General features: G+C 43.0%; 1 protein-coding gene across 9 annotated transcripts in view; it reads left to right on the forward strand.

Annotated features, from left to right (window-relative positions):
- ST3GAL3 (ST3 beta-galactoside alpha-2,3-sialyltransferase 3) overlaps positions 1–15556 on the forward strand; it is a 197747-nt gene that overhangs the window by 114483 nt on the left and 67708 nt on the right. For 7 of the 9 annotated variants that reach the window (XM_065887670.1, XM_065887678.1, XM_065887663.1 and 4 more), the window contains one exon: positions 13869–13961. The exons of the other annotated variants lie outside the window; for them this stretch is intronic. In XM_065887670.1, the coding sequence (XP_065743742.1) occupies positions 13869–13961 (93 nt within the window). The remainder of the gene's footprint in view (positions 1–13868; positions 13962–15556) is intronic. 9 annotated transcript variants of the gene reach the window in all.

Below are 15556 nucleotides of genomic sequence, written 5' to 3' on the forward strand. Positions count from 1 at the left end.
AGAGATGCCACTGCAATGAGAAACCCGCATACTACAACGAAGAGTAGACCCTGCTTGCCACAACTAGAGAAACCCCACCCTCAGCAACGAAGACCCAACGCAGCCATAAATAAATTAATTTTAAAAAAAGAAACAGGGGCTTCCCTGGTGGCGCAGTGGTTGAGAGTTCGCCTGCCGATGCAGGGAACACGGGTTCGTGCCCCGGTCCGGGAAGATCCCACATGCTGGGAAGCGGCTGGGCCCGTGAGCCACGGCTGCTGAGCCTGCGCGTCCGGGGCCTGTGCTCCGCAACGGGAGAGGCCACGGCAGTGAGAGGCCCGCGTACCAAAAACAGAAAAAAAAAAAAAAAAAAAAAAAAAGAAACAGAGAGCAGAAATCAGTAGAGAAAATCAATAAACCCAAAAGCTGATTCTTTGGCAATATTAATAAAAGCAGTAAACCTCTAGCCAGGCTAGCCAAGAAAAAAAGAGGGAAGACACAGATTACTAATATCAGAAATGGAAGAAGGATCATCACTACTGATCCCATGGATATTAAAAGCGTAATAAAGGAATATTATGAGCAACTCTGTGCCCATAAATTTGATAACTGAGGTGCAATAGACCAATTCCTTGGAACACACAAACTACCAAAGCATACAAGAAGAAATAGATCATCTGAAGAGGCCTATATCTACCAAGGAAATTGAATCAATAATTAGTAACCTTCCAGAAAACCAGGCTCAGATGGTTTCACTGGTGACTTCTGTCAGACATTTAAGGAAAAGATGATACCAATTCTCTACAATCTCTTCCAGAAAATAGAAGCAGAGAATCTTTCTAACTTGTTCTGTGAAGCCAGCATTACCCTAGAACCAAAACCAGATAAAGACATTCTCAATTACAGACCAATATCTCTCATGAACATCATGCAAAAATTCTCAACAAAATATTAGCATATTGAATCCAGTGATGTACAAAAAGAACCACACACCTAAATGAAGTGGGATTTATTCCAGATATGCAAGGTTGGTTCAACATTAGAAAATCAATTACTGTATTGTATCACATCAACAGGCTAAGGAAGAAAAATCGTATCATATCTATAAGATGCAGAAAAGCACTTGATACAATCCAACATCCAATCATGATTTTAGGAAACACTCAGCAAAATAGGAATGGAAAGAAACTTGCTCAATAAGATAAAGAACATCTACAAAAAATCTACATCTAACATCATGCTTGATGATGAGAAACTAGATGCTTTCCCCCTAAGTTTGGGAAAAGGCAAGAATGTCCCTTTTTACTACTCCTATTCAGCATTATACTGAAAGATCTAGCTAATTCAATAAGACCAGTAAAGGAAATAAAAGGCATAGATATTAGGAAGGAAGGATTAAAACTGTCTTTGTTCACAGATGACATGATTGACTATGTAGAAAATCCCAGAGAACTGGCAGAAAACTCCTGGAACTAACCAGCAGTTATAGCACTGTTCCAGGATACAAGGTTAATATACAAAAGTCAGTTGCTTTCCTATATACCAGCAATGAACAATTGGAATATGAAATTAAAAACATAATATCATTTAAATTATCACACACAAAAAGAAATACTTAGGTATAAATCTAAATATATTGCTATATATACCAGCAATGAACAATTGGAATATGAAATTAAAAACATAATATCATTTAAATTATCACACACAAAAAGAAATACTTAGGTATAAATCTAAATATATTGATATATATAAATATACATATATAATTACAAGACTCTGATCAGAGAAATCTAGATAAATTGAGAGCTATTCCATGTTCATGGATAGAAAGATTCAATATTGTTTAAATGTCAGTTCCTCCTAACTTGAACTATAGATTTAACGTAATCTCAGTTAAAATCCCAGCAAATTATTTTATGGATATCAACAAACTTATTCTAAAGTTTATATGGAAAGGCAAACAACTGAGAACAGTCCACATAATACTGATAAAGAAGAACAAAGTTGAAGGACTGATGCTACGTGACATTAGACTTAAGATAAAGCTACAGTAATTAGGACAGCATGGTATTGGCAAAAGAACAGACAAACAGACCAATGGAACAGAATAGAGAGTCCAGAAAAAGAAATACACCAATATAGTCAGTTGATCCTTGACAAAGGAGCAAAGGCAATTCAACAGAAAAAAAAAGGATCATCTTTTCGACAAGTGATGCTAGAACAATTGGACATCCATATGTAGAAACCAAATCTTTCACCTTAACACTTTTCATGAGAATTAACTCAAAATGGAATCTAATAGACCTAAATGTAAAACACAAAACTTCTAGAATATAACAGGAGAAAATCTGTGTGAACTTGGATTTGGCAATGAGTTTTTGGATACAAAACCAAGAGTACAATTCATGAAAGAAAAAATCAATAACTTGACTTACTAAAATTAAAACCTTTTGTTCTGTGAAAGACACTGATAAAATAATGAAAAGACAAGCCACAAACCAGAAAAAAGTACTTGCAAAACACGTTTGATTTTTAAAAGACTTTCATTCAAAATATACAAAGAACTCTTAAAACTCAGCAATAAGAAAAACAACCAACCCAGTTAAAAACAGGCCAGAGACTTTAACAGACACCTCATCTGACAAGATATATACAGATGGCAAATAAACATATGAAAAGACGCCCATATCTCATGTGTCATTAGGGAAATGCAGATTAAAACAAGAATAAAATATCACCACACCTATTAGGATGGCTAAAATACAAAATACTGACACATCAAATGTTGGCAAGGATGTGGAGCAACAGGAAGTCTCATTCATTGTTGGCAGGAATGCAGAATGGTTCAGCCATTTTGGCAACATACTAAAAAGCTAAACATAGTCTGACCACATGATTTAGCAATTACTGTTGTAGGTATTTACCCAATTGAGCTGAAAACTTATGTCTATACAAAACTGCACACAGTGGCACAGTATGGCACAAATGTTGCACATTGCTCTGGTTTATACAGTAATAAGCGCCTTTTTGTATAATTATCTTCATAGTCGCCAACAACTGGAAGCAACCGAGATGTCCTTCATTAGGTGAATGGATAAACAAACTGTAGTACATCCAGACAATGGAGTATTATTTGGCTCTAAAAAGAAATGCACTATCAAGCCATGAACAGGCATGGAGGAACCTTAAATACATGTTGCTAAATGAAAGAAGCCAGTCTGAAAAGTCTACATACTATATGGTTTCAACTGTATGACATTGTGGAAAAGGAAAAACTATGGAGACAGTAAAGAGATCAGTAAATACTACGCTACAGATCTTATGAGATTTATTTAGCCTTTCCACTGAGCTCAGTTATGCAGTGGCATGCCAGTTGAAGACAAGTCCCTGTATATGAGATGTTGGCTTCATTTCAGCGGCCCTCCTTCCCTGTTCCCAGGAGTCTCCTGATCTTCCTGCCGATAGGGCAGAAGTTTGGAGACGGCCAAGTGAGTTGGAGAGAATAATCCAAGTAAGAAAAATTTTTAAAAAAACAGTTTTTTTCTTCATTAAATTAGTGAAATGGGGACTTCCCTGGTGGTGCAGAGGTTAAGAATCCGCCTGCAAATGCAGGGGACACGGGTTCGGGCCCTGGTCCGGGAAGATCCCACATGCTGCGGAGCAACTAAGCCTGTGCGCCACAACTACTGAGCCTGTGCTCTAGAGCGCGCGAGCCCCAACTACTGAGCCCGTGAGCCACAACTACTGAAGCCCACGCACCTAGAGCCCATGCTCCGCAACAAGAGAAGCCACTACAACAAGAAGCCCACGCACCACAACGAAGAGTAGACCCTGCTCGCTGCAACTAGAGAAAGCCTGCGTGCAGCAACGAAGACCCAACACAGCCAAAAATAATTAATTAATTAATTAAAAAATATTAGGGGCTTCCCTGGTGACGCAATGGTTGAGAGTCCGCCTGCCGATGCAGGGGACACGGGTTCGTGCCCCGGTCCAGGAAGATCCCACATGCCATGGAGCGGCTGGGCCCGTGAGCCATGGCCGCTGAGCCTGCGCGTCTGGAGCCTGTGCTCAGCAACGGGGGAGGCTGCGGCAGCGAGAGGCCCGTGTACCGCAAAAAAAAAAAAAAAAAAAAAAAAAATTAGTGAAATTATGATGATAATTCAGGTGGTCTAGAAGTAGAAAAAGTGGAAGTCAAACATTAAAACAGTAGGAATAGTTACTGACATTTGTATAGCCTTTCAAAGAATGTTCTGTCCTACATTGTTGCAGGAAATCATTTGATCTTCCCACCAGTCCTGTATTTATTAAAGCTATTTTAAGAGTTAAGAGAACCGATTATCTCATGCCTGAGGTTACACAACTAGTAAGTGGAAGAGCTAGTTACTTAAACTCCGGTCTTTTTACCTTTAAGCCCACTCATCTTTCTACCAAAGAAAGCAAAGGCTTCGGTGAGAATAAAGGATGGCTTTAAGAGTCAGTTTCTCTTGTCAAAAATGATAATAATACTTACCCCAGAGTAGGGCTGCTCCAAGGGTGTGCAGGGTCCTGGCTAATATTTTTGTAAGGTCTCTGCTGTATAAATAAGTTGATGGGTCCATGTGAGATGTAATGACTTATTAATGAGGATTTAGAACAATAGAGAAAGAAGAGATACTTATGTATGTGTATATTATCCAGTCAGTGCACATGAAGTTTCTTCAGAGTATCCAGATATCCCTTCTTTCTGTTCAGGTTCAGGAACCATCTCATCATGTTTTTTTTATTGTCAGGTGCATGATTCCTGGCTAATTTCACATCTCCCACCATAAGAAAAAGGTAGCAGTACTGTTATTATTTACAGTGCCATGGCTTTCTGGAACCTGTTTTATAGAAACAATATAGATCTTCTTGTCCCTTCAGTTCTCCAGTACCCTTTATTTCATGCTGGTTACATCATTAGTCTTCTTTTTTTTTAGCATCTTTATTGGAGTATAATTGCTTTACAATGGTGTATTAGTTTCTGCTGTATAATAAAGTGAATCCACTATACATATACATACATCCCCATATCTCCTCCCTCTTGCTTCTCCCTCCCACCCTCCCTATCCCACCCCTCTAGGTGGTCACAAAGCAGGGGGCTGATCTCCCTGTGCTATGCAGCTGCTTCCCACTAGCTATCTATTTTACATTTGGTAGTGTATATGTGTCCATGCCACTCTCTCACTTCGTCCCAGCTTACCCTTCCCCCTCCCCGTGTCCTCAAGTCCATTCTCTATGTCTGCGTCTTTATTCCTGTCCTGCCCCTAGATTGTTCCGAACCTTTATTTTTTTTTTAAGGTTCCATATATATGTGTTAGCATACGGTATTTGTTTTTCTGTTTCTGACTTACTTCACTCTGCATGACAGTCTCTAGTTCCATCCACCTCACTACAGATAACTCAAATTTCGTTTCTTTTTGTGGCTGAGTAATATTCCTACATCATTACTCTTGATGCCACACTATCCTTATCCTTCATTCTGCCCACAAATACTGGCTTCCAGTGACTCTGAAAGGTTGTGACTGTGCTTTGCTGACAATGACCACAAATGCAAGTCTTACCCAGAGTATGAAGGGGAAATGTGAACTGTAATTAGTTTGTCGTCATGTTAAATTTACCATTTGAAACTATCAAGACTGAATCATGAAGAAATAAAAATCCAAACAGACAAATTACTAGTGAGGAGATTGAATCAGTAGTCAGAAACCTCCCAACAAACAAAAGTCCAGGACCAGATGGATGGTGAATTCTACCAAACATTTAAAGAAAAAATACCAATCCTTCTCAAATTTTTCCAAAACATAGAAGAGGAAGGAACACTTCCAAACTCATTTTATGAGGCCAGCATTATCCTGATACCAAAACCAGACAAAGGCACTACAAGAAAAGGAAATCACAGGCCAATATCTTTGATGAACACAGATGCAAAAATCCTCAACAAAATTTTAGCAAACAGAATTCAACAATACATTAAAATTCAACATACACTGTGATCAAGTGGGATTTATTCCTGGGATGCAAGGATGGTGCAACATCCATAGATCAATCAATGTGATAAACCACATTAATAAAATGAAGAGAAAAAAATCATATGATCATCTCAGTAGATACAAAATAAGCATATGACAAAATTCAACATCCATTCATAATAAAAATTCTCAACAAAGTGGGTATAAAGGAAACGTACCTCAACATAATAAAGGCCATATATGATAAACCCACAGATAACGTCATACGCAATGGTAAAAAAGCTGAGTCTTTCCTCTAAGATCAGGAACAAGACAAAGATGGCCACTCTCACCACTTTTATTCATTGTAGTACCAGAAGTCCTAGCCAAAGCAATTAAGAAAGAAAAAGAAACAAAAGGCATCCAATTTGGAAAGGAAAAAGTAAAACTGTCTGTATTTAGAGGTGACAATATTATATATAGCAAATCCTAAAGATTCCACCAAAAAAAAAAAACCTGTTAGAATGATTTTTAAAAATTCAATAAAGTTGTAAGATACAAAATCAATATACTAAAATCAGTTGTGTTTCTATACACTAATAATGAACTATCAGAAAGAGAAATTAAGAAAACAATCCCATTTACAGTTGCAGCAAAAAGAATAAAATACCTTGGAATAAATTTAGCTTAGGAGGCGAAAGGCTTTTTACAATGAAACTATAAGACACTGATGAAGGTAATGAAGAAGACACAAATAAATGGAATGATATTTTGTACTCATGGATTGGAAGAATTAATATTGTTAAAATGTTTATAGTATCTAAAACAACGTACAGAGTCAGTGCAATCCCTACCAAATTTTATCATTTGAAATTTTATAGTGTAAACAGAGAATAGCACATCTTCCAGCACATGCTTCTCTTGGACTCTTTTAGCCCCACATGCCTAGGTCTAAGGGCTGTACTCCTTAAAGGATTATTGTAAAGTTACATTAGATAATTATGTCAACTGTGTGTGTGTGTGTGTGTGTGTGTGTGTGTGTTTTAATAAAATGTAGAAACAAAATTGAATTGGAGCAGTTGCAAGAGATTCCTGGTGGAAAGTCTCGGTGAGAATTGCATATACAGCTCAGGCTAAAGCGTTTGCAAGAGCTTACTAGAGAGCATCCTCCCAGACAAAATGAAGTAAATTACAAGGCCCTGGAGACAAAGATAAACTGCAGTAATGTCAGCTTCAGAATCACTGATCAAAGAGCAGAGTGGCTGATTTGTTGAGAAGATACTGCGGTGCCCAGTAGCAAGAGCTGAAAGGCAGGGCCTCCAGAGCTGAGAAATACCCCAAATTCCAGATCACGCAAATCAAGCAGTCCCTCTTCTCTTAAAGTGGTACAAGAGACATGAGACAGTGCCTCCATGTTTATAACAGATCACTGTAAGTGAGGCAAAACCGTATAGAAGCCCAAGTCTGCAGTGGAGTTCACAAAGAGCAAAGGGTCAGTGATGCCCAGGGCAGGATGTATTGGCACACCCCAGATGTGGGTGAATGAAGAGACGGTTGATAATTCAGGAAGAGCCAGCAGACCTGTAATCGTGGGGGACAGGCAGTCAGAGGAGACAGAAATTGTCCTTAGGGAGAAAACTTTCCATCTTGGAGCTTGAAAGGCTCTATGGCAGTATTAAATAACCTTTCTTACATAAAGACTATTTCAGGAAAAAAAAAAATGAAAATGTTTAATGACGAGCTAGGATTACTAAAGCTAACCTAAGCTGCTTCTGCCATTTCCCAAATCATGTCGTCATTCCAGAAGCATCCCTCTAGTAATTGCAGAAGTGCATCTTCATCAGGAAGGTTAGAGAGGATAGAACTGAAGAAGCAGTGGTGGGGTGAACTCTGTGCTGAGAGTTCTTACCTGTGTTTATCATGCAGGTCCTCCCAGCACGACTGTACTGGCTTCCTTGATTAAGTTGCTATATTTGCTTTAAAAGAAGCTAATATTTGTTAACTATGGTTTGTGAGGCAGTGTGCTAGGTGTTACACACATGGTCCTACTCTGTTCTTGCAACCAGTTCCTTGAACTGCTTCCAGTAAACTAGCACCTGGAATGAGGGAGGGGGCACAGTAGGGGGCTAAGTTCAGTCTTTTCTGAGAGGTTCTAGAAATTAGCCCATTGGTCACGAGATGCCCAACAACACTGATCTATACAGTCCTAATCCTCAAAGTCCTTTCTTCATTTTCTCCAGCCATCACCACCTCATACCCACACTTCCTGTCAATTAACCTTCCAAGTCAAGGTAACCAATTGAGTTCAGTCCAAAAAACATTTTGTTGGGTACTTATATAGTCAGTGCCATGCATGGTACTCTGTGCTAGGCACTATACTCAGATTTCATGGTCTGGGAGAGAAAGATGTTTAAATGGACAGTTATTCCTTTCTTTTTTTTTTAATAAATTTATTTATTTTTTGGCTGCGTTCAGTCTTGGTTGCTTCCTCTAGTTGCTGTGAGCAGGGGCTACTCTTTGTTGCGGTGCACGGGCTTCTCATTGCCGCGGCTTCTCTTTGTTGTGGAGCGCAGGCTCTAGGCACGCGGACTTCAGTAGTTGTGGCACATGGGCTCAGTAGTTGTGGCTCACGGGCTCTAGAGCACAGGCTCAGTAGTTGTGGCGCACGGGTTTAGTTGTTCCGCGGTGTGTGGGAATCTTCCCGGACCAGGGCTCGAACCCGTGTCCCCTGCATTGGCAGACAGATTCTTAACCACTGCGCCACCAGGGAAGTCCCTAAGTGGACAGTTTATTCTTCAGGGTAACAAGTGCTAGGCCATAGTTATGTCCTAGTCATCACTGTATCCCTAATCCCAGGCCAGCATCTGGCACATAACAACAACGAGACTGTTACAGTTAGCATGTACTGAGGGAGAACTATGTGCCAGGCTTGTACTAAACATTGTATTGTCAACATAATCCTCACAAGAATTTTATGAGGTATTAGTATAATTCCAGCTTTAAAGATGTGGAAATTAAGGCACAGAGCAGTTAAATAACATGCCCAGCTAGTAAGGGATGGAGCCAGGGTACAAACCCAAGCAGAGTGACTCTGTTGCCTCTAAATATCTGTTGAGTGAATGAATGAATGAACGAGTGAGAGGATGGAAGGGAAGGAGGTGGGAGAGAGAGTGGGGACAAGTGAGCAAGGTCAGGTGACTGTCAGCTCTAGGTAAAATGGGGTCCACAGGCAGGAGAGGTTGGTTCTGCTTGGCAGGGGAAGCAATCAGGAAAAGTTTCACAAAGGAAGTGGTGCTTCACCCGAATGTTGCAAGATGAATAGGTAGTCACTAGCCAGGGCAGGGCAGGGTAGACAGAGCTAAGGCCAACCCTTCTACTTTTGTGGTAGATCCTTTCCCTCTCTCACCTTCTCGGGGACATTTCTCCAACTGTCCCATTTCTGTTGCATCATGCTTGAGTTTTCCTCTTATTCTAACCAGCTTATATGCATGCTGAAAAATTTCCTAACCTCAAAAAAATCTTTCCCTGCAATTCCCCTCCAGCAATTGCCCCATTTCTCTGTCTCTCTTTATAGCAAAACTTCTAAAAATGGTAGTCTCTATTCCCTGGCTCCAATTCTTCTGTTTTCTCTGAAACCCGATGAAAGCAGCATTTCACCCCCACACTCCAGTGAAACAGCTCTACTCAAAGTCAAGAGCAACCTCCATGTTGGCAAATACAGCCGTCAATCTTATGGCTACCTTCCCAGGCCGAGCACAGTGTTTGATGCAGTTGGTCCCTGTACCCTTCTTGAGACACTTCATTCCTTTGGCACCTGAGGCGTCACACTCTCTCCTGATTATTTTTCTACCTCAGGGACTGCTTCTTTCAGCCTTTTGCCATGCTACCCCTCAGCTCCCAAATGTTGATCCTTAAAATGCACACGGTGATCAGGGCACTCTCCCACTGGAAATCATTCAGTGACTCTCCCCAGGACAGAATCCAAACTTGAGCATTGGAAAGCTGCGCCACCTCACCTGTCACGAAGTACTTGTGTGCTGCTCTAGAGGACAGCCAGCCCCTCCAAATGTTCTTTTTCACCACACCCTCCAAGATCTCTGAGAGCTGAGTGGTTCCCATTTGCAGATGAGGAAGCTGAGAAGCAGATTGTCCTTCACTTGCCCAAGGTCACGCAGCTTGCAGTGTCCCTTATGAAAGCTTCTAATTCCAGGTCCTGTATTCTTCCCATTTACAACCTGTTGTTTGACCTGATTCCTTAAACTTGGGGCTTCTGAGTGAAGCAGAGGCGTGGAAGTCTGGTTCCTTCTTTTAGGTGCCAGCCTCTCCATCTGGATTTCCTTTTAAGAGTGCAGTGGTTTACACTCTTCACCCCAGGCGCTTGGTAGTCACGTTTGCAGGACAATGGTGCTCTTACTGGTCGAAATGCTAAATCTCCCCAAATGAGAGGCCAGCTGCAGAGTATGAGAAGAACAAGGGCTGGATGATTTGATCAGACATCTGTGGGGGCCTCCTGGCATTTGGAGTGTGAGCGCCTTAGAGAAACTAACTATTCTGGCCCGAGGGAGTTGGAGACTGTTAATCTTGGTGGTTTTGACCGCTAACTGCCCCAGAGGTCCCAGCCTGCTGTATGACTCAGAATCCCCAACACTCCCCCTATTCTTCTCTCACTGGGATAGTCAGGAGGCCATTTCTAAGGCATTTTAATTTGGTAATAACTTGACATGGCCCACTATGCCCAGGGCTGTATGTTTTAGAAGTTACTGTTGCTTGGGGTTTGGTTTAGAGCTGCTCCATCCTTAATATCTGACTACCCCGCACTGGCCTGGGAAGAGCCTTTCCTGGTGGGCTCTGGCTTCCTGTGTTCCATCTTGCCTGTGCTCTTTCTTCTCCATTATGGATTACCTGAGTCCATAGACCCTGGACTATCCCACAGCCCGATTCTTTTTTTTTAATTAAAAAAATTTTTATACATTTTTTAAAGGTTACTTTCCATTTACAGTTATTACGGAACATTGGCTGTATTCCCCATGTTGTATAGTACATCCTTGAGCCTGTCTTACACCCCATGGTTTGTACCTCCCACTCTCCCACCCATATTTTGTCCCTCCCCACCCTTCCTGCTGGCAACCACAAGTTTGTTCTCTATATCTGTGAGTCTACTTCTTGTTTTGTTATAGTCACTAGTTTGTTGTATTTTTTAGATTCCACATATATGTGAGATCATACAGTATTTGTCTTTCTCTGTTTGACTTATTTCACTTAGCATAAGACCCTCCAGGTCCATCCATATTGCTGCACATCTAGAGCCCTGATTCTTGAAGCATTTTGCCAGAAGTTGATGGTGTTCACTAGAGAGAGGAAAGATGTGGCTGAAGGTTTGTCTGCTGTTGTACATGCATTTCTACGTGCATTTCTGCAATGCACTATGTTAAAGGGACGACCACCATCTGTCTTTCCTTTTCTTTGTGAAACTTTCTGGAATTCAGAAAGACCATAGGAACCCACAGTACCAGGCAAGTAAGCGGATGGTGGGGGATTGGAGACAAGGATATGAGGGACTCATAATGCCTCACTGCTTGTTACATACTTCCAGAGAGCTTCTCTACCCCATCTCCAACTGCACTGACTACTCGTGCTGTCCCTGGACTCTGTGCTTCCCTCTGTGATGGCACTGACTGTGATCCACACCAGGGCGGTGCCATATTAAGAGCTCCTGGGCTTCCCTGGTGGCGCAGTGGTTGAGAATCTGTGTGCCAATGCAGGGGACACGGCTTCGAGCCCTGGTCTGGGAGGATCCCACATGTCCTGGAGCAACTAGGCCCGTGAGCCACAACTACTGAGCCTGCGCGTCTGGAGCCTGTGCTCCACAACAAGAGAGGCCGCGACAGTGAGAGGCCTGTGCACTGAGATGAAAAGGGGCCCCCACTCGCTGCTACTAGAGAAAGCCCTTGCACAGGAACGAAGACCCAACACAGCCAAAAATTAATTAATTAATTAATTAATTAATAGCTCCTGCATTCGTGTTAGAAATAGTTTCACGTAGTATCCACTACTTACTAGCTGTATGATCTTGACTAAGTCTCTTCATCTTTCTGAGCTTGTATGTAAATTAATAATTAATAGCACCTACTCACCTGGCTATTGAGAGGGGTAATTGAAGAAATCTATAATGTTTTCATCACTGTGCCTAGTCCAAAAACTTCCAGTAAGTTTAGTAATTGCACTGAAGTTTATGTTTCATTTCTGAAATACAGTTGTTTATGTAAGAAAATATTGTCATGTAAATTTCTCTTGTTAAACCCTTGACTTTCTTCTGCCTATAAAGGCCCAACTCCGGCTTGTCGCTCAGCATTTACATTTGCATTTCAGGCTTTAAATTTCATTGGTAGGGAAAGCTAAAAAAGTGTAGATTTTTTTAGAAGAAATTGCACATAGATGTAGATGAGTTTGTCTAAATTCAGTGAGCAGTGACTCTGTGTAAGGCCCTGGGCTAGGCTCAACTGGGCACTGAGTGAATCACACATGACGCATGATAGGCGGTGGCATCATGGTTTCTGGCTGTCCTGTATAAGTACCAGCCTCCCCTACCCTGGACCCACCCTGCCCCCACCCCTGCAGAAGGCAGCCCTGAGGGAAGACTCACCACAGGGCCCCAGCTCAGCAGAGCAGCTGGGCATCAGAGGGCTGGCAGCTGGCCCAAGGGTGGAGACTGGGGAGGTTGGGACTGGGAACTGGCAACGAGCCAGGGCTCCTTCAGGTGCCCCAGCACGCATGGCCTCCAGCCCCAGCAGTCACTGAATGTGTCTAGTTCTTCGCTGTGGTCTTCTCTAGACTGTACTGGGCAGGGGTTTTGGTGGCAGGGCTGTGACTCCAGCTGCACACTGAACACATATGGACACTGAAGCCCAGAGATGTGAGGTGACTTCACTACAGCCACACAGCCGCAAAGCCAGGGCTACAACTCACAAGCCTTCTGAAAAACAGTGCTTTCTGACTTATGGGCTCCTGAGATTGTCTTATGTCCAGTCCCAAGTGTAGTGAGATTGTCAGGGCCATTTTGTTCCTTCAGAAAATCATAAGGGTCTTCTGTGTGCCCATCTCTGTGCAAAGAACTGTGGGTACAGGGTTAAATCAGACCCTGACCTTGGGAATTTACAGTGCAGTGAGGGAGACATACTACCGACGATTGCAGTTCCGTACAGCGAGTGCTGGGCAATCATGTAACGCGGGTGGCAGGGGGTGGACAGTGAGCGCAGGGAGACACTTGGCCCAATCTGGGGGTCAGGGAATTATGCCCAGAGAAATTGACATCTGAGCTGAGTTGTGAAGGACAGGGAGGCATAGGCAGGTGGAGAAGGACAAGGAAGAACATTCCAGGCACAGAGGATAGGAGAGCAGGAGAGACTCCTTAACTAAACGCCCCAAAATGTATATGATCTCTATTCAGGGCACTGTGAGTGGTTCCCACTGGCTGGATCATAGTGTGTGTGGAGAGAATAGAGGCAGATGAGGCTGGACATGTAGACGTATTCAGGAAGGTTGAAAGGGCAGTGCCTGTGACTTTATCAAAGTCTGGCGGCTCTCTCCTTAGGTCTCCAGGCTCTACTCTCCCAGTCGGGGAGCCTGGATGGAGTTCCTGATTTCCGTGGAATCTGGCTTACTGCAAAGAATCTATGCACAACCCAGTGAGCTCTTTTTACCAACTTCCACTGCCGGGCCTTGCTTATCTACCTATTCCTTTAGGGGTTCTTGGCTCCTCCCCCTTACCCCCACCTCCAGGACCTTGGTGTGGAAAGGAGGCTGAAGTGCTGATTGTAGGGAGTGAAGCTTTGTTCAGGGTTTAAACACCTACAGCTCTTCATGAACTAGTAACCACTGCCCAGTGCCTGGCAAGCCGTGACTCTCTTTCTCTTCCTATAGGCCTGCTGAGTTAGCCACCAAGTATGCAAACTTTTCAGAGGGAACTTGCAAGCCTGGCTATGCTTCGGCCTTGATGACTGCCATCTTCCCCCGGTAAGTGCTCCTGTTTCTTCCCATCACCTGGATAGCCTGGTCCATGGCCCAGGACTCAGACACCCTGCCCCGTGTGGCAAGTGGTGTGCCTCTGAGAAAATGAGATTCTGTGGTACCTTTCCTCCTGTGTCCTTGAGTCGGTGGGTGCCTGGAAAGGACTTTGCTTTTGGTTGGTTCCTACTCCAGTCCCACTCTAGGCCCTTGCTACACCTTACCCCCGTCTTCCTCTCAGAGCTTGTACCTGCCAGCACAGCTCGCTTCTGTGGAGGAAAGAGACGAGGTAAAATCTACGTGGTTCCCCTTGGAAGCCAGGTATCCAGAGGCCGCCAGACAGTGCTCCACAGCACAGAAGCTCGTAGCCTTTTTTGGAAGCTGGGACCAACTACCTGGCTTCAGGGAGGCAAAGCCAAATAAAGCAGGAAGTAAAGAGGAGTTTCTGAGGCTGGCGTTCTAGAGTTCCTGATTTCCTTGACAGGAGCTGCTGAAAGAAGCTGTGCCAAACCCTGGGAGATCCTTTCACCCAATTCCACTGAGAGGCCTTGCTTGCTTATCCGCCTCTTCCTTTCGGGTTTTCTTTCCTGAAACCTTGGTGTGGAAAAGAGCCTGACGTGCTGCGATCGTCTTGTCTGTGGTCCGAGTGCAGTGAGACCCCTGGGGTCGTTTTGTTCCTTCAGAGAGTTATAGGACTATCTGACTTGGAGGGGATGTAGGAGGGGCTGCTCTGGACCTCTGGGAGTCAGGATGTAGCACTCGGACCACCAGAGGAGCCCTAGGGGTGGCCTCTTGGGGTGGGCTGTGTTCACGGGGGAAGGGTATGCACCCCATCCCTTAGAAGGCTGAGGTTAGGGCACACGGTGTGCTTGCAAAGGAATGCTGACAAATAGCTTGCCCACAAGCAAATCCAGGGTATTTGGATTTTATGCTCCTTTTCTTTCCTAATGTCAGCAATCCAAGCTTAGCTCCTCGTATAAAACAGGAGGCTCTGCTGGCTGAATGTCTGGTGTTCAGTTAGAGATCCCTTTGTCTGGGGTCTGCCTTCTGATGTGATTCCACTGTTTTGCTTCCCTCAGCTATTCACTGAGCACTTCTTCAGTGCCTGGCACCATGTTCCATATTCTTGCATGGGTTTTCTCAGACCTACATTGCTCAGGCCCCTGGGCCAGACACCTGTGAGTTTTCCTTGACCTGTGTATGGGTTTTCTAATTGAAAGTAATACAAGCATGTGGGGAAAAAAAACTCAAACAGTACAAAAGGGTATATGTTCCCACTCCAGATCCCAGAGACAGCCAATATTACCGTAAACAGGAACATACTGTATTTATTGTACTGTATCTTGCTTTTTACTCCTAACAATGTGTCTTAGAGTTTATCCTATTACCAGCATATATGGATTCATCTCATATTTTAAATGATTGCATAATATATAATTGTTTGGAGGTATCATAATTTTATTAAAGATTTGTTGAGGTTTAATTTACATACAGTAAAATCTACATATTAGTATAGTTGCATGAGTTTTGAGAATACCTTTGTGCAACCACCGTAACAGTTAATAGAACACGTCCAACATCACCCCCAAAAGTTCCTTCATGCT

The sequence above is a fragment of the Phocoena phocoena genome, chromosome 1 (genome assembly GCF_963924675.1).
Source record: "Phocoena phocoena chromosome 1, mPhoPho1.1, whole genome shotgun sequence".
In the NCBI taxonomy this organism is placed as follows: Eukaryota; Metazoa; Chordata; class Mammalia; order Artiodactyla; family Phocoenidae; genus Phocoena; species Phocoena phocoena.